Raw genomic sequence first — 18182 nt, 5'->3', positions numbered from 1 at the left:
TTTTTTTTATTAAATCGCTGCACGAAGCTTTTTAAAAAAAAAATTAAAAAATTTTAATACAGCGATTTTATATATATAAAAAATTTATAATATTTTTTGAAATTTAAATATATAAATTCAATAATTTTTTCTTATAAGTTATATATTAAAAAAAAATTCAATAATTTTTCTTATAAGTTATATATTTAAATTTCAAAAAATATTATAAATTTTTTTTATATATAAAATCGCTGTATTAAAATTTTTTAATTTTTTTTTTAAAAAAAAGCTTCGTGCAGCGATTTAATAAAAAAAGAATTTTTTTTAAACAAATCGCTGCCCCTAGCAGCGATTTATGTCAAAAATTTTTTATCAATTTTTCTTTTTTATTAATCGCTGCCCTGGCAGCGATTTATTTAAAAATAAAAATTTTTTTTTATTAAATCGCTGCACTGGCAGCGATATACCTTAATTTAAAAAAAAAAATTAAAAATAATATGAAATCGCTGCCAGGGCAGCGATTTCTAAGAAGAAAATTTTTGAAATCGCTACTTGGACAGCGATTTCATTTTTTTATTAAAAAAATTAAATTTTGCTAAATCGCTGCCTCAGCAGCGATTTTACTTTGTAAATCGCTATTCCGGCAGCGATTTTACCGTTTTGGTTAATATAAAATTTTATATACCGTTTTGGAATTTTTGTAAAAAATTTGTACCCTTTGAGTTTCGGACTCAAGAAAAATATCTGTTCTATCCTCCAACACATCTTATCTTCAGTGGCTAATAATTATGCCCTCTCCTTCATAATATTTATCTAGATTATATACAGATTAATATTTTTAGATTACATACCAATACGAGAAAATAAGTAACACTCACTCATTTTTGTAGAAAACATTTTCCATACTAGCGACCCTTATTGTTCTAGTAGTCCTTATATCTCCAAGTTCCTATAATTTCATTCTTTTTTTAATCCAGCTTGTTTTATGTTCCCCTTGTCCATATTACCATCTGTTTTGGGTTTAAACAAGTAGATAAAAGCCAATCAATCATCATGTACTCTCTCTTTTTGTGTTTGGTTATAGTGAGAAAGTTGTTGGATCTAAAAGATGGTCAAAAACTTGTATACATGGAAATGTTTATTACTACTATATAAGCTAAGTCATGAAAAAAATTATTGGAGCTAGGGGAAAAGTAATATAATCTGAATCCTTTTATTTTCTTTTCTTTTCAACAAACACATACAAGAAGAATTTATTTTTTCCAATATAATTGATATTCATAAGCATATTAGTTCTGGGGGTTCGACGTTATTGTCGACAAATTATTAGTAAAACTAATACCAACCAAACTTTTGGTATATATTATGGGTACAGAAATCTCAGTCTCTCTATTAAAACATGAAAACATTTTAAATCAAGATTGAAATCCTTCAAAAAAAAATTAAAAAAATAACAAATTGAAGAATATAAAAAACGAATGTTTAGAAGATGGAAAGAAAGAGAGTTGGTCGCTAAGTAAACCGGTAAATGAGATGTTTTAACTAATTTGACTTTAATTAAAAATTCTCAAACTTATAGTTAGGCTGTTCCTTTTCAGCTTGTCTCTCCCTATACTAAAACAATTTCTTAAATACTTAATTATTACTCCCTTTTTGGTCTTATTTTAATTGTCATTCTTAGCTAAAAAAATATATATTATTTCAAAGTAGTTGTTACTCTAGAAATTCAAATTTAAGATTAATAAATGTTTTCAATCATTTCTTTAATATTAATGAAATTAATTGCTTTTAATATTGATCGGTTCTAGAAGAAACTTTTAATGAAAAAAAATAACTTAATAAATTATATCTTATATTAATTTATTATTTTTTATAGGAAAAAATAGAACGAGGAGATAGTAATAAGAAGGTGTCGTTTTTAGTTTGAACACGTTCCTTAACAAATCTATTTATTTTTGGAGAGTAGTAAGTAGTATTTTACTGACTTATAATCCTTAATTATGTTTTCTTTATTTCAAAATAAATGATGTTTTTTACTTTTCTATTGTATTTTGAATAAGTATAGTTTCAACTAATATATGTGTTGTTATTTTCATCAATAAATCAAAAAGACATGAATAACTATTTTTTTTTATAAAAAAAAAAAGATACTAGTGATATTCTTTCAGTTTTATGTTTATTAAAATAAAGAAAATCTTATACAACAAAAAAAAGAACTTCTAAAGATTGAGCTACATTTATCTCAAAATATTTATCAAGGATAAGTTAGAGGAATTTTATAAAGTATCATTTATTTTAAAACAGATGAAATACCTATTTAATATTATTTACGGATTTAGATAAAAATACACACATCTAAATAAAGGTAAAATAACAAAAGCTTAGGTATCTTTTTAAACATATGAAACACCAATTATACTAGTACTAGAGTAATATGAAAAGATAAAATCATCTCTTACTAATATTATATAGTATGAATAATGTAGTATTAGGTAGAATTTGTTATTCCAGCTCAATTACAAGATAAGTATACTTCAAGTATAATACAGAATTTAATTAAGTTCCTGCCATTCCCCAACCCCATGTGGCGCAACATATGCCGTAGTTTCAGCTGAAGTCTTCTTCGAATTATCCTTAGGCGGCTTCACCATTTTATAATTTGCAGAATAAATTTAACTTGAATAGAGTAACAAACTATTAAAAGTACCATTTATTATATATTATATATTACTTGTGGTAACATCCTTCTAAAATAACACATTTAATTAAGAATTTATGATGATCTTAGTAAAAAGATAAGTCCAATAATTAAAAATTGTAAGGTGAAAGAAAAAAGATGTCATTCATCACTTTTTCCGTCTTAAATTATCTATTGTAGTGTGTAAAGGTAATTATTTCAAATTATTTAGAGCATTATTTTAGAAATTTATAATAAAAATAATTTTTTTTTATTTTACTCCTAAGAGTTATTGTTCTTACAACTGCAAACACCTGAATAATACAACAAATTTAGAGATATTATATATTGAAATATGAATATTTATTTTACGTTACCTATTTTTGAAATGATGAATATATTAAAAAAGATAAATATGACAGATAATTTGATGTGGGGAATATTATATTATTATATGATAGAGCGCAACATGTATTTTTATTGTGAGAGACGTGTAATTCTATGGGCGTAATCAAATGAGGTAACATTGGAAATTTTTAACCAAACTAAGCCATTATATAAAACAATTTACCAAAGTAATACATTTTTCTAAAATTTTACAAAACTAGTATAAACGTATTTCACGGTAACGTTTTAGCGTATATTTTATTTTTTAAAAACTAACAGTATTAGGTTAATATACGTTACTGTAAGTAACGTTTTACTCCTAAAACGTTATTTTCAGCAACGTTTTAGGATTAAAACGTTACTGTGAGTAACGTATATCAATCTGACGCCATCAACTTTTAAAAAATAAAATATATCCTAAAACGTTACTGTGGAATACGTTTATACTAGTTTTGTAAAATTTAAAAAAAACATATTATTTTGGTGAATGGCTTTATATAATGGCTTAGTTTGGTTAAAACCTCGGTAACATTGTCCCAAGTTAACGTTTCACCTACTTGGTTAAATTCGCATGTCGTGTTCAACTAAGAAGGCAACCACGTAAATTACATTTTCATCTTAAATTCTTAATGAAAATAGCAAATATCATTAGTAGAAAACCATAATGCTTCATAAGAATTAACCAAGTATATCTTAATAAAGAAAATGGTAGATACGTAGTGGGTATTATGTTAGGAATGTACAACGATAGTTTACCAGTAATTTCTCATAAAATAGTTCTTAGTAATAATAAATAATATATTAGTAGTACAATTAAGTTATATTTATTAAGTTGGAAGCTATTCTTTATAGAGTTTTTCTTGAACAAACCCCAACTACTCTCTTCTCTTTCTCTCTCTATCACTTTTTTTTTCTCTACATGGAACCAATGTGAAATTGAAATTGAGAGAGTCTGGAGGCATAAGCGTTGAAATCGTGTTAAGAGATCGGTTGAGAGGTGTTTGTTTTAACAACATTCCGGAACGAACCGTGTGATCTAAGCTTTTTTTTTTTCTTTTTTAAATTTAAGCTTTAAATTAAAGAAATATAGTTTGCATTGCAAGAAATAAGGGAGATTTTGGTGTTACTTACTTGTCCATCTTTTCAGAGAAAAGAAAATGCAGTTGAAATCATTTCTGAGGTCATCATCATTGGGCAGCTGCAGCTCAAAACGATCCAGTTATAGTAGGAATTTTGACTTACCGGAGGATGTAGCGGTGCCGGCTGAGACGTTGGATACCGGCGGGGAGTATGTCGGAGGAGCAATGTTACCGATTTTTCTCAATGATTTGAGGAGAAATAATGATAATGATTTAGTGGAAGTTACGCTTGAATTGGATGATAATTCCATTGTTTTGTGTAGCGTAGCACCAACGCCATCACACATTAATGAAGGTAGTGAAAGAGGAGAAGAGGAAGCACCGCCCAATGGATTTCTGGCTCGAAGTGCATCGGCGGCCTCCAAACTCCGCCGGAAATTCTCGTGGATCCGATCGCCGTCGGTGATGTCACGGACATCGGCAGCAGCATCGGAAGTCTCGGATGATAATTTTCAGCTTCACCATACATCAAACACCTTATCTGCACGAGAGGAAATGAAATCGAAATTGAAACTAGTAAGGAGTAAATCAACGGCTCAACGCGCGCTTGGTGGATTGAGATTTATTAGCAAAACAACTGGGGAATCTGACACAAATGTGCTATGGAAAAAAGTGGAGGCGCGGTTTGATGCTTTAGCCAAAGACGGATTACTTGCTAGAGAAGATTTTGGTGAATGCATTGGTACATTCAAAGTTCTCAATTCATGTAAAACCATATGAATGCCATCTATTTTTTACTAGTAATAAAATCATGCATGAAATTAGTTTTAACTGAGATGCAATAATACTTTTATTGAACGGGTGCATGTGCAGGAATGGTGGATTCGAAGGAATTTGCAGTTGGGGTTTTCGACGCATTGATACGGCGGCGGCGTCAAAAAGCAGCAAAGATAACCAAAATTGAGCTTCATGATTTTTGGTTACAGATTTCTGACCAAAGTTTTGATGCTAGGCTTCAGATTTTCTTTGACATGTGGGTTTCTCTTTTTCTTTTTGTCCACTTTGTTCGAAAGCATGCATTATTACTAATCTCAATTCTCAGCAACTCTTTTTTGTCCTATATCTGAAATAAGAATTGAAGTTACAAACTAACACCATAAAGACATATCAGTGTGCTTAAACTATTATACCATGTTAATCAGTTATGATTGGTCCACTTCTTTGTTTTACGTAAAATAAAAAAATACATTTTGCTGAAATTCAGCTCCCCCTCCTATATAATTTTGGAACTAGAATTTTGACCTCCTTACAGATTACTAACACATCAAATCCAATATATTTTGATTTTTGATCATTGTTCTTAAATCGCTAATCGTATATTGGAAAACAAAAAAAAATTCATATTACTCGATATAAGTTGTTAGTATTTCATATATATTCGTCTTAATATTTTACATGATAATGATATTACATGTAGGGCGGATAGCAACGGAGATGGAAAAATCACTAGAGATGAAGTTCAAGAGGTAAGATTATTGTGGGTTAACTACTAAAACAATAAAACTTAGCATTTAAAGTCAAACCATATTCTATTAGTGCAAAATCCATCAGGGGAATCTTCAATAATTCGAAAAAGCATTAGTTATGTGTTTAGTTATTATTAATAATAATATGGAACAGAAATAAAATACGTAAATGGCGGAGGAATATTTATTTAATAGTAATAATAAATATAGTTTTCCCTCAAAGATTTGTTATGGTATTTATATTTTGTTCATCCAACAGCTAATCATGCTGAGTGCTTCGGCAAATAAGTTGTCCAAGTTGAAGGAACGTGCAGCCGAGTATGCTTCTTTAATTATGGAGGAATTAGACCCTGAATGTCTTGGTTACATTGAGGTAACATTATCTTCTCTTTTAGTGTCTAACTAATTTGTAACAAGTCAGTTACCATTTTTATCTGTAAATATCTTCTTAAACCACAATTTATAAAATAAAAATTTATATCTGATTATTTACAATTAATTACCAAACCAAGATTTGATTAATTATACGTATTTCTGTTAGTGTTAGTAGGTGTCTTGTCTACACCACGACTTGTACATATCCGGACCCACAAACTTCTTTTTTCTTTTACTTTATTTATTCTGAATAAGTGTTTAGCACGAACTTCTTTTAGTCGACCACGTCTAAGTCAAAACATAGGGAATCCTCGCACTGTATTTGGACTTTGGGGGACCACAAGAACGTTGTTGAAGAAAAAAAAAATGAATTTGACAACCTCTAAATGTTATCTTAGAAATATTTATACATAGCGAAAGGAAGTGTCGCAATAATTCCTCTTAATTATTCGTAAAAGGACATCTAATTATATTTTATAACTATTGAAATATCATGTCATTTTTTTTTTTAAAATCGCAAACTTGTAATATTTGTCGAGTCATTTCAATCTGAAAATTTGGTGTCCGCTAAGAAGTTACTTTTATTGGTTTGGCAAAAGGAGTTTTTGATATATTATCTTTTTCTTTACAGTTATGGCAGTTGGAAACGCTTCTTCTGCAAAGGGACAATTACATGACCTACAGCAGACCCTTAAGCACAACAAGTGTTGGATGGGGTCAAAACTTAGGAACTCTTAATAAGACCAAGAACCTAGTAAAGAGAGCAAGTTATGCATTTAAATGCCTTGTATTAGATAACTGGCAAAGAGGCTGGATTCTTTTGCTATGGGTGATGATTATGGCTGTACTTTTCACCTGGAAATTCTTGCAGTATAGGCAAAGAGCAGCATTTCAAGTCATGGGTTACTGCTTGGCAACTGCTAAAGGAGCTGCAGAGACTCTGAAGCTCAACATGGCACTTATTCTTCTACCAGTTTGTCGAAACATTTTAACTTGGTTACGGTCTACTAGGGCCAAGCTCCTCGTTCCTTTTGATGATAATATCAATTTTCACAAGGTAAACTGCACCCAAACAGAGTATATCGTTCAACATCCAAGAATTTCTTAACGATGTTGTTTCAACTGCAGATTATTGCATATGCTATTGGAGTTGGAATCTTGCTTCACGCAGGGAACCATTTAGCATGTGATTTTCCTCGACTCATTAACTCATCTCCTGAAAAGTTTGCACTGATAGCTTCTGATTTTGACAACGTGAAGCCCACTTTCAAAAGTCTATTGACTGGTATTGAAGGCGTCACTGGTATTGCTATGGTGATTTTGATGGCAATTGTCTTCACACTAGCAACACGCACCTTCAGGAGAAATGTATTGAAGCTACCACCTCCTTTCAGTCGATTAACAGGCTTCAATGCATTTTGGTACTCTCATCACCTTCTAGCAGTGGTCTATGTACTACTACTGGTACATGGAACATTTTTATTCTTGGTTCACCAATGGTGGCAGAAAACAGTAAGGGCATAGATAAAACAACAAATTTGCTTTATATAAACCAAACATGGGGTGTGCTGACAATTTATTTCCCATATTGCAGACATGGATGTACATCTCCATGCCGTTGCTCCTCTATGTAGCAGAGAGAAGTTTGAGAACATGCCGATCAGAACACTATGCAGCAAAAATTTTGAAGGTAACTTGCTTTATCTATCAACTTTTCCATCTATAGAGAAATTAGACTCCTTTTCCGCATACCAATAAGCTGTAATCAACACCTGCTTCTAGCCTCCCTCTACACCCCTCAATAATTCAACTCTCCAACGAAATCTCACAACACCAAAAACCATTTATTCAATCAGTTACTTCCCTAAGCAGCAGAGTTTCTCTTATTCCATGGCAAACGTCCACTGCGTAACATCGTAAACATGACCATCGAGCACCAACATAAATCAATCAAATACTGGCACTCCAACCACCAGCTCCCCAACAATTTTCACAACCTTCCAATATTGAACTAAGTGAAGTGCGAAAATTTACCATTAGCAAACTCAAAGTCGAGAGATAAGAGGGGGGAAAAGGGTAGCCTGGTGCACTAAGCTACCACTATGCCAGGGTCCCGGAAAGTGCCGGACCACAAGGGTCTACTGTACGTATCCCTACCTTGCATTTCTGCAAGAAGCTGTTTCCACAGCTCGAATTTGTGAACTCCTGGTCACGCGGAGGCAACTTTACTAGTTCTGCAAGGCTCCCCTTGTTATAAATAAAGTCATTCACTTATGATAGTCTTTTCTCTAAGTATTTAATAGCATTCCTACATTCCTAGAGATGATATAAGCACCCGGTTCCTACAGCCTCCACCCCCAAGACAGTAGTAAAGAAACAAATAAAACATATTGCGATAAACATGGTAGCAGGGAGAGAAGGAAAGGAACAAAACAGGAAACCAATGAAGATGGTTTTTTCTTTGATCCTTACAGGTTTCTGTACTTCCAGGAGATGTATTTAGCCTTACCATGTCAAAGCCTAATAGTTTCAAATACAAGAGTGGGCAATACATATTCCTGCAGTGCCCAACAATCTCCTCATTTGAATGGTAAGTGCAGTATTTCTGGATTTAACTCAATCATGCCTCAACCAACAGATATTTAACATATATCTTGATGCTTCCCCAGGCATCCATTTTCTATAACATCAGCCCCAGGAGATGACTACCTCAGTGTTCACATTCGCATGGTGGGTGATTGGACCAATGAACTTAAGCGGGTATTCACAGAGGATGATAGTTCAGCATGTGAAATAGGGCGGGCTAAGTTTAGAGAACGTGGGAATGTTGATCAAAGAGGGTAACTTCCTTTGTGTGATATTTTAACAGAAACATATCAAGATTTTCTTATTAAGAAGTCTAAAGGGCTTGTAATGACGCAGTTTACCTCGATTGCTTGTTGATGGACCATATGGTGCCCCAGCACAGGACTATCAAAATTATGATGTCTTGCTCCTCGTGGGACTAGGTATTGGAGCTACGCCTTTTATAAGTATCCTAAAAGATCTATTGAACAATTCAAGATCAGAAGAACTGGTACAAATCTTACTTCAAGTTAATTTGGAACTAATCAGGTACAATGTTAAAAGCCCCAACTTACAGTCTCTTTGCCTGTGATTCTACCTTAGGATTCAACTACCGAAACCAGCGCTTCGGATGACAGCTGGACAAGTCTTGCCTCTTCAAGCATGGCATCAACTGGAAAAAAAAAATCACTAAGGACAAAAAGTGCACACTTTTATTGGGTTACCAGAGAACCAGGATCCTTTGAGTGGTTTAAAGGGGTGATGAATGAAATGGCCGAGATAGATCACAAAGTAATGTACAGAGATTTGTTACAGGAACCCTTTATCATCTTATCAAGTATTCAGCTATGATATATTAGTAATTGACTCACCTATACCTTTTCTGATGATTTAAATGAAACAGGGTCTGATAGAGATGCACAATTATCTTACAAGTGTTTATGAAGAGGGTGATGCCAGGTCAACTCTCATCACCATGGTCCAGGCGCTCAACCATGCAAAACACGGTGTTGACATCCTGTCTGGCACTCAGGTATAATCCATCAATATTCTCAACCAAGCCTTCTTGAAGAGAAATGGAAAAGAAATATAATGTCGTAAGGAATTTTAGCTTAGCTCAACGAGCGCCATGTTCTAGCTAAAAAAATGTTTTATTATTCAAAAGCTACTTAATTTCATGAAAAGTTTTCAACCACAACACAGATTAGAGAGAAGCAAACTAGAGGTGAAATATACTCCACCCCCAGTACTAATTAAACTAATTCTACTGCAGGTAAGGACACATTTTGCAAGGCCCAACTGGAAGGAAGTATTCAACAAAATTGCTTCAAAGCATCCATATTCCACAGTAGGTAAGAAATTCCTACAACCTAAACTCTAATAAACTGTAAGCACATGTGGTTCTAAGAAGTGTTGTGTCATACCTATTTGTTAACCTCTCACCTACAATATGTCCAAACCTCCTGCCAGCAGAAATTATCACATAATAGAGGCGAAGGAAGAAAACAACTATGTATAAACAAACACATGAAACATGAAGCAGAACATAAGGATGCAGCAGAATTACCAATTATAAGAATGGCATCCTTTTTGACTAGATGAAGATAGAAAATATAGCTCTAAAATGCATTGTCATGATGAAGTAGCAAGGCTTTATAAATTTTAATTTGTCTTTCGAAGGAACCTAAAGAATGTAAATGAGATTGAAATGTGTTCTTTAAACTTCAGAAAGAAAAAAAAAACTCAAACTTCATGACAATGACCATTTAAAAAAAAGCAGCCTCCAACAGGGCACTTCCCTGATAACATTTTGCATTTTCAACAGAGGGGAGTGAAAAAAGAACTAAAAGGAAGAAGATATTTAATAGATTGGTTAACAACACAATTTTATGTGATTCACAGGAGTCTTCTACTGCGGGTTGCCTGCCTTGGCAAAGGAATTGAAGAAGCTATCACAAGAATTGACTTATAAGACATCCACACGATTTGAGTTCCACAAAGAGTACTTTTGAAATAGCAAATTTACCAAATAAGCGACACGGTATTCTTTATTTTTCTTTTCATTTTTTGTAATTGTCCATATGATTAAGAGGAATGAATGTACCACTACACACTGATCCAGAGAAATGTAAATGCATATATTATACGAGTTACAATAGAGAAAGAAGTCAAAATAGTGAGTTCAATATATAGGAGAATGTAATTATTTGTCCTTTGGGATCTCCACAAAAAGATTTTTCTATTGATACAAGAAAGCAATCATGTTTGTCGTTACAGTGTCAAATACATACAGCCAATATTGTTACTATGCACCTATCTGTAGGCCGTAGGGTGTGAAGAATGGTATATGACATCCTCAGTGCGTTTGTGAATACCACTAAGCTGCAAGTGTGATATTGAAGATGAGAATTAAAGAAAATGAGGCAAGAGAATGAAGTACTAAGGAAAAGAAAGCAAAGGTGGAATGATGTTGCTTGATGAGCACCGAGTAAATGACAAATCAAGCTATTACAAGGCAATTATACCTATCAAGTTTCCTGAAAAGTGATAGAAAAGATTATTTCGTACTCCAAGATAAATAAACTGTCTCGTGTATTTGTTTCTATCTTTTTCTTTATGTTATCAAAAAAGGTCCAATGATATATCAGATATTACAGATGGAAGAGGGCTGTTAATAAAGAATATTGAAGAAAGTCGATAAATTCTTTTTGTATCAAACACAATTCAGTGCTTATGCAGCAAAAACCCATAAAAGACTTCTGTATATCATGGCCAGAAAAGTACAATGTGATATGATACCTACATGGAAAATGAAATTACAATCAGAAACTGGAAGTATCCAAAACTTGTTAGTCCTTCAATCCCTTGAGAAATTTGGAAGCCCATCGGCGTACACGACGCTTCAGTGTATAACCAACAAATATTCCAGCAACAAAACAAATGGCACAGAGCTTTGAGCAAGTCCACAGTGATACTGCTTGTCTACAATAGAAGATGTACAGCTTTACCATGAGAGTGTCAATAATTTCCATTAGTCACATTTAAACAAGGATACTATACTAACAAAAGCTATGATATACTTAGCTTGGGTTTCAAATAAAATAGATTTAAAAGTTCAGCACCGAAAATGTGGAGCTGACCATCAGCAGTGGTAGCTGGTGATAATACTAGATGAAAATGCACAGATCCTCAATCTCGATTTCTAGTCTGGGTACATTTTTCTATCATATAAACACATGAACTTATTAATTAAAGACCTTATGTCAAGCTATCTCATTACCGGTCTGATAAAAACTATTCTATCTATACGGATACTCATTTGATCCCTTCCTCACATACATGACACGGATACTACGAATATCAAGCAACTCAAAAACTTACATTTCTTTTTCTGCAACAATACTAAGATCTATGAATAACAATACAAAAATCTAGAGCCAGGTTTTTGGTGTTCTTCGACCGACTTCTGCACCATTTAAGTTCAGATATCTTAGACCACACACTTAGCAAAACTTGGAAGGTTTGTATGAGTTCATACTTCATCCCGAAAAAAAGTAAGGGAACCAAACTACAAACTCCTAAGCTTGAATGACATCACAATTCACAACCTACAATAATTATTTCCCAAAAGCCACAATTCGTAATGGATCAAATTGAGTTGAAAAAGGAAAAGGGTTATGTGACACACCTAGTAATCACACTGTTATGATCGGCAAAGGTCAAATTATTGTAATAAAATAAGTAAAATAAACGCAGGTAAAGAGTAAACTGGGAAAGTAAGTGGGAACAACCTGGAAGATCGAGTAAGCAAAAGCTGTGATTGATCAGCCGATGAAACAGTAGCAGAAGATTTAATGGGTGCCTTTTCAAGAGCAGAAGAAATGGAACTTAAACTGCCATTAGGATCCTGAGACATGGCACTACGAAAAGCCTTCTGTATTCCCTCCATACTGGAATTTGGCAACCGATTAGGGTTTTACGAATTTTGACTGTTATAGTCCCTCCTTCTCTTCTTCTTTTTCCAGGTTCTACATGTCCAAATACTATTCGATTTGCTTTTTAATTACTACTATATACGAGAGTGGTGAGAGAACGATCAACGGTATAGTGGTCATTTCACATTAATAACAAATGGACAAATTTCATTTCCAAAAGCAAGAAGGGCAAATATGGAATTCACATTAAAGAAAGGACAAATTTCAATTTCAATAGCAACATTTTGTAGATCCATTTCTCAACAATCTTTGTAGAACCATCGGTCTTTATTCAAACAAAAAAGTTCAATTAATCCCTAGCACAAAGATTTACTCAAACATAAAGCATAATTTCTTCCAGCTCTCTTCTTTCAACAACCATTAATCGATTTGCAATTCAAAACTTCAGGTATGTTTTCTTTCTTTGATAAAAAATGGTCTCAAACCCATCTGCGATTTTAAGTTAGATTTCTGCAGATATGCAAGTCACAGAGTGTAAAGTTCTAGATTTTTGACTTTTCTGCTTTATATTTTTTCCAGTTTCATTAGCTTCAAATATAATATGTACCTTCTAAGAGAAAAGATGGGGTTGGAATGATGTGTGCTTAATTTAAGGCGTTTCTTGATTCTACTGGAGTTTTCTGGAGAACGACAGGCAAACCAACAGGCATTTTCTTCAGTACACAGTGCATTAGCTTCTAATTAGATAACATTTCAAGCAGATAATTACATTCAGAGAAAGGATTAGACGAAATAATAAGTAACAATATAATTTAGAAATTTCATATCATAAACATTGAAAGCAAGTAGAGAATTGACAGAAAATTGAGATAAAAACATGCATGAGTTGGATCACCAAATTGAGAAGATGAAAGAAAGGAAAGTAAGTCTTCAAAAGTTTAAAAAAAAACAAAGATCATGGCAACGAAAGGGTCATATATGAAAAAGCACCTATGATTTCAACTTCATCTTCTTGAACTGGATTTTAATTTCTGATATGTTCATTCATTTTGTCTGAATCTCAAAATCTCTAACCAAAAAAATATGAATAATAATTTATAATTATAATTATTATAATAAATAAATAAATATGAAATATAGAGATGTACATGTACAAGAAGTGTTTATAATTTTTTTCTTTCAAGATTAATATTTAAATTTAAAATAAAAAGAGGAAAGATAGGAAAAGTTGTTATAATAATTATATGAGATGTACTACAACAGTAAAAGGGATACGTGTCTTAAAAAAAATATACATTGCTTTACACAATAACAAATAGAGTGGTGTAGGCTCCTGCTTTTTATGCTTTTTAGGCTTTTAGCAAAGACTGTTCCTCCTTTTTTTATTTTATATATATATATACATATATATATATATATATATATATATATATATCTTAAGATTTTCTTAAACTGGATTTTAATTTCTGATATGTTCATTCATTTTGCCTGAATCTCAAAATCTCTAAACGAAAAAAAATATGAATAAATAATTTATAATTAGAATTATTATAATAAATAAATAAATATGAAACATAGAGATGTATATATGTACAAGAAGTGTTTAAAAAAAATTTTCTTTCTGGATTAATACTCAAATTTAAAATAAAAAAAAGGGAAGATAGGGGAAGTGATTATAATAATTATATGAGATAGAATACATCAATAAAAGGGAGACATGTCATAAATAAAGAAAATATACATTGCTTTACTGAATAACAAATGGAGTGGTGTAGGCTCCTGCTTTTTATGCTTTTAGCAGTGGTGTAGGCTACTATTTTCATTTTCTAGGCTTTTAGCAAAGATTGTTCCTCCTTTTTTTATCATATATATATATATCTTAAGATTTTCTTAAACTGGATTTTAATTTCTAATATGTTTATTCATTTTGCTTGAATCTCAAAATCTCTAACGAAAAAAAAATGAATAATAATTTATAATTATAATTATTATAATAAATAAATAAATATGAAACATAGAGATGTATATATGTACAAGAAGTGTTTATAATTTTTTTTCTTTCTAGATTAATATTCAAATTTAAAATAAAAAAGGGAAGATAGGAGAAGTGATGATAATAATTATATGAGATAGAATACATCAATAAAAGGGAGACGTGTCAGAAATGAAGAAAATATACATTGCTTTACACAGTAACAAATGAAGTGGTGTAGGCTCTTGCCTGCTTTCATTTTTATGCATTTAGTAATGGTGTAGGCTACTGTTTTCATTTTTAGGCTTTTTGCAAGACTGTTTCTTCTTCTTTTTATTTTATATATAACTTTATTATTATTCTTTTTTAATTATAAGGGGATGCAGTATTTACTTACCCATTATTCTTTCACCACGTGGCTGAATATTTATCACACATTATGAAATATCTTCTATGTAGAAATTTCCATCCAACCTTTAAATAATTCTTCTTTTTTCTTTTTTCTTCTCAACAGATAGTTCAATTTCAAATTTGTGTGGTCTCCTGTTGTTTCAAATCCAGGTAATTTGTTCCTACTCTTTTATATCTATATATATAATATAAAATATAATAGTAATTTCAAGAAAGCTGGCATGTTAATATTTTGTATTTACATTAATTTAGTTGGGTTTTTCGCCTATTTAAATCTTCTGTACACATTCACTATTATTAAGATAATATCAAGATGATTCATTGAAAGTAAACTATTTTAGTGAATGTATCTTAAAAATCGGTGACCTATTTTATGTTGCAGCCTTAACTGAGATAGATACTTCTTTTTAAGTGATAGCAAATATTATGAAATATAATAGAGCTATAGGTTTGTCCCCAATCTGAAAGAACTTTTGCTGTTTGTTTTCTTCTTTGGCTGTTGACTTTAAATAAAATATTAGAAATAGTAACATTCTTTTGCTTAGTGTTGACAAAAGCTAACCACATAACTGGAGGAGAACATTGAGACATGAAAAAATAAATATTTGTGAGTGTCTTATTCATGCTACTCACATAAAAGTCCATCACTTTCAGTTATTCATTCAATCTGTAGGAATTATACTCTTGACAAAATTAATCAAGACATTCTGAAAGTAAAATTTTGCAGATATCTAACAGCCAACAATCAACAATCTTGAGATACATAAATAACAATTACAACATTTATGCCCAAATCTCAAACATGTAGGGTCCACTATATGAATTATATTTGAGCACATTAAATTATAATATTATAATTTGTTGTTCAAAATCAGCCTTTGCATTTATATCAAGTTTAATTAATGGTTTGTGCCATTAACTTTACAGAATTTCGACTTCGTTGCGGTAGTTGTTCGCTCTCGTGTTTCACTTTTCTCTCTGTGTGTGGTAAGTATTACTCAACTAATCCCTTATTTAATAGACCTTTATTTACTTGATACATCAGAGTGCTTTGTGAAGTTTATATAGGCAATGATTTTTGGGGGTGATGCATGATAACTCGTGATACATTCTGAGATTTCTTCATTGCTCTATGTTATCTCCATTTTGTTTCTATCTAATAGAATATAGTCAAGATATTGCCGATGCATTTTATTTGTTGTTTAAAAATTATCATGGGAGTATGTTCTTTAACAAAATCATTAAAAATAGGAGATATTATAATTTATTTCTTATATATATATATATATATATATATATATCAGTCATTCTGCTTGATATTTATGATATTTTTTATATTTGTTATTTAATTTACTTCTTAAGTATAAAATACAATAATTTCCTCATCCATTAAATTGCTTCCACGTGGGTGAATATTAAACACACAATAACAAATATCTTTAATGTAGAAATTTTCATCCAACCTTTAAATATAAATCTTCATCTTCTCCTCTTCTCAACAGATAGTCCAAGTTCAAGATTGTGTAGTCTCCTGTTGTTTCAAATCCAGTTAAGTTGTTCATAAATTTTTTGATCTTTCTCTCATTCATATATATTAAAGCTGATGTAACTGAAAAAAATATAAAGCAGAAAAGTCAAAAATCTAGAACTTTAACGATACTTCTACTAAGTTAGCTACATTCTCGAGTATTCTACACTCTGTGACTTGCATATGTGCAGAAATCTAACTTAAAATCGCAGATGGGTTTGAGACCATTTTTTACCAAAGAAAGAAAACATACCTGAAGTTTTGAATTGCAAATCGATTAATGGTTGTTGAAAGAAGAGAATTGGAAGAAATTATGCTTTAGAATCATGTTTGAGTAAGTCTTTGTGCTAGGGATGAATTGAACTTTTTTGTTTGAATAAAGACCGATGGTTCTACAAAGATGGAATTACATTCAGAGAAAGGATTAGACGAAATAATAAGTAACAATATAATTTAGAAATTTCATATCATAAACTTTGAAAGCAAGTAGAGAATTGACAGAAAATTGAGATAAAAACATGCATGAGTTGGATCACCAAATTGAGAAGATGAAAGAAAGGAAAGTAAGTCTTCAAAAGTTCGGAAAAAAACAAAGATCATGGCAATGAAAGGGTTATATATGAAAAAGCACCTATGATTTCAACTTCATCTTCTTGAACTGGATTTTAATTTCTGATATGTTAATTCATTTTGTCTGAATCTCAAAATCTCTAACAAAAAAAATATGAATAATAATTTATAATTACAATTATTATAATAAATAAATAAATATGAAACATAGAGGTGTATATGTATAAGAAGTGTTTATATTTTTTTTTCTTTCTAGATAAATATTTAAATTTAAAATAAAAAGAGGAAAGATAGGGGAAGTTGTTATAATAATTATATGAGATGTACTACAACAGTAAAAGGGATACGTGTCTTAAAAAAAATATACTTTGCTTTACACAATAACAAATGGAGTGGTGTAGGCTCCTGCTTTTTAGGCTTTTAGCAGTGGAGTAGGCTACTGTTTTCATTTTTTAGGCTTTTAGCAAAGACTGTTCCTCCTTTTTTTATTATATATATAACTTAAGATTTTCTTAAACTGGATTTTAATTTCTGATATATTCATTCATTTTGCCTGAATCTCAAAATCTCTAACGAAAAAAAATATGAATAATAATTTATAATTATAATTATTATAATAAATAAATAAATATGAAACATAGAGATGTATATATGTACAAGAAGTGTTTATAATTTTTTTTCTTTCTGGATTAATATTCAAACTTAAAATAAAAAAAGGGAAAATAGGGGAAGTGATTATAATAATTATATGAGATAGAATACATCAATAAAAGGGAGACGTGTCATAAATAAAGAAAATATACATTGCTTTACACAAAAACAAATGGAATGGTGTAGGCTCCAGCCTGTTTTCATTTTCATGCTTTTAGCAATGGTGTAGGCTCCTGTTTTCATTTTTAGGCTTTTAGCAAGACTGTTCCTTCTTTTTTTTTATTTTATCTATAACTTATTATTATTATTTTTTTAATTATAAGGGGATGCAATATTTACCTACCCATTATTCTTTTACCACGTGCTGAATATTTATCACACATTATGAAATATCTTCTATGTAGAAATTTCCATCCAACCTTTAAATAACTCTTTATTTTTCTTTTCTCTTCTCAACAGATAGTTCAATTTTAAATTTGTGTGGTCTGCTGTTGTTTCAAATCTAGATAATTTGTTTCTACTTATAT

At 31.1% G+C, this 18182-nt stretch overlaps 2 protein-coding genes and 1 long non-coding RNA gene across 8 annotated transcripts in view; 2 read left to right on the top strand and 1 right to left on the bottom strand.

Moving 5' to 3' along the window:
* Positions 1-11251, top strand: part of LOC107026396 (respiratory burst oxidase homolog protein E) — a 14896-nt gene extending 3645 nt beyond the window's left edge. Inside the window, exons 1-15 of one of the 3 annotated variants that reach the window (XM_027918456.1) lie at positions 3771-4864; positions 4996-5155; positions 5600-5648; positions 5908-6021; positions 6655-7080; positions 7152-7535; positions 7618-7713; positions 8498-8613; positions 8693-8863; positions 8946-9099; positions 9192-9380; positions 9493-9621; positions 9862-9940; positions 10491-10629; positions 10866-11251. In XM_027918456.1, the coding sequence (XP_027774257.1) occupies positions 4201-4864; positions 4996-5155; positions 5600-5648; positions 5908-6021; positions 6655-7080; positions 7152-7535; positions 7618-7713; positions 8498-8613; positions 8693-8863; positions 8946-9099; positions 9192-9380; positions 9493-9621; positions 9862-9940; positions 10491-10600 (2841 nt within the window). In that variant the 5' untranslated portion in view covers positions 3771-4200 and the 3' untranslated portion in view covers positions 10601-10629; positions 10866-11251. Of the gene's footprint in view, positions 1-3770; positions 4865-4995; positions 5156-5599; positions 5649-5907; positions 6022-6654; positions 7081-7151; positions 7536-7617; positions 7714-8497; positions 8614-8692; positions 8864-8945; positions 9100-9191; positions 9381-9492; positions 9622-9861; positions 9941-10490; positions 10845-10865 lie in introns of those variants that run through there. The other 2 variants (XM_015227352.2, XM_015227351.2) reach the window with 2 other exon arrangements.
* On the bottom strand, positions 9402-12684 carry LOC107026398. Of its 4 annotated transcripts, none has more exons than XM_027918458.1 (3): positions 12380-12675; positions 11392-11570; positions 9402-9650 (listed from the first exon to the last, which is right to left on the bottom strand). In XM_027918458.1, exons 1-2 carry the CDS (start codon positions 12535-12537, stop codon positions 11438-11440), a joined length of 291 nt encoding a protein of 96 aa, XP_027774259.1. In that variant the 5' UTR covers positions 12538-12675; the 3' UTR covers positions 9402-9650; positions 11392-11437. The 4 variants fall into 4 exon arrangements, with proteins under 4 accessions (XP_027774259.1, XP_027774258.1, XP_015082840.1 ...); XM_027918457.1 differs by lacking the exon at positions 9402-9650 and adding an exon at positions 10792-10970; XM_015227354.2 differs by lacking the exon at positions 9402-9650 and having other exon boundaries at positions 11273-11570; positions 12380-12673.
* A 158-nt stretch (positions 12685-12842) lies between these two features.
* The window catches only part of LOC107026399, a 10181-nt gene continuing 4841 nt past the window's right edge, over positions 12843-18182 (top strand). Inside the window, exons 1-4 of the long non-coding RNA XR_003579387.1 lie at positions 12843-12971; positions 15010-15056; positions 15834-15893; positions 16409-16454. This is a non-coding gene — a long non-coding RNA (uncharacterized LOC107026399). The remainder of the gene's footprint in view (positions 12972-15009; positions 15057-15833; positions 15894-16408; positions 16455-18182) is intronic.

This window comes from Solanum pennellii, chromosome 7, assembly GCF_001406875.1.
Source record: "Solanum pennellii chromosome 7, SPENNV200".
Classification (NCBI taxonomy): Eukaryota; Viridiplantae; Streptophyta; class Magnoliopsida; order Solanales; family Solanaceae; genus Solanum; species Solanum pennellii.
Note: the sequence above shows the minus strand (reverse complement) of the source record. Positions and strands in the feature narration are given on the sequence as shown.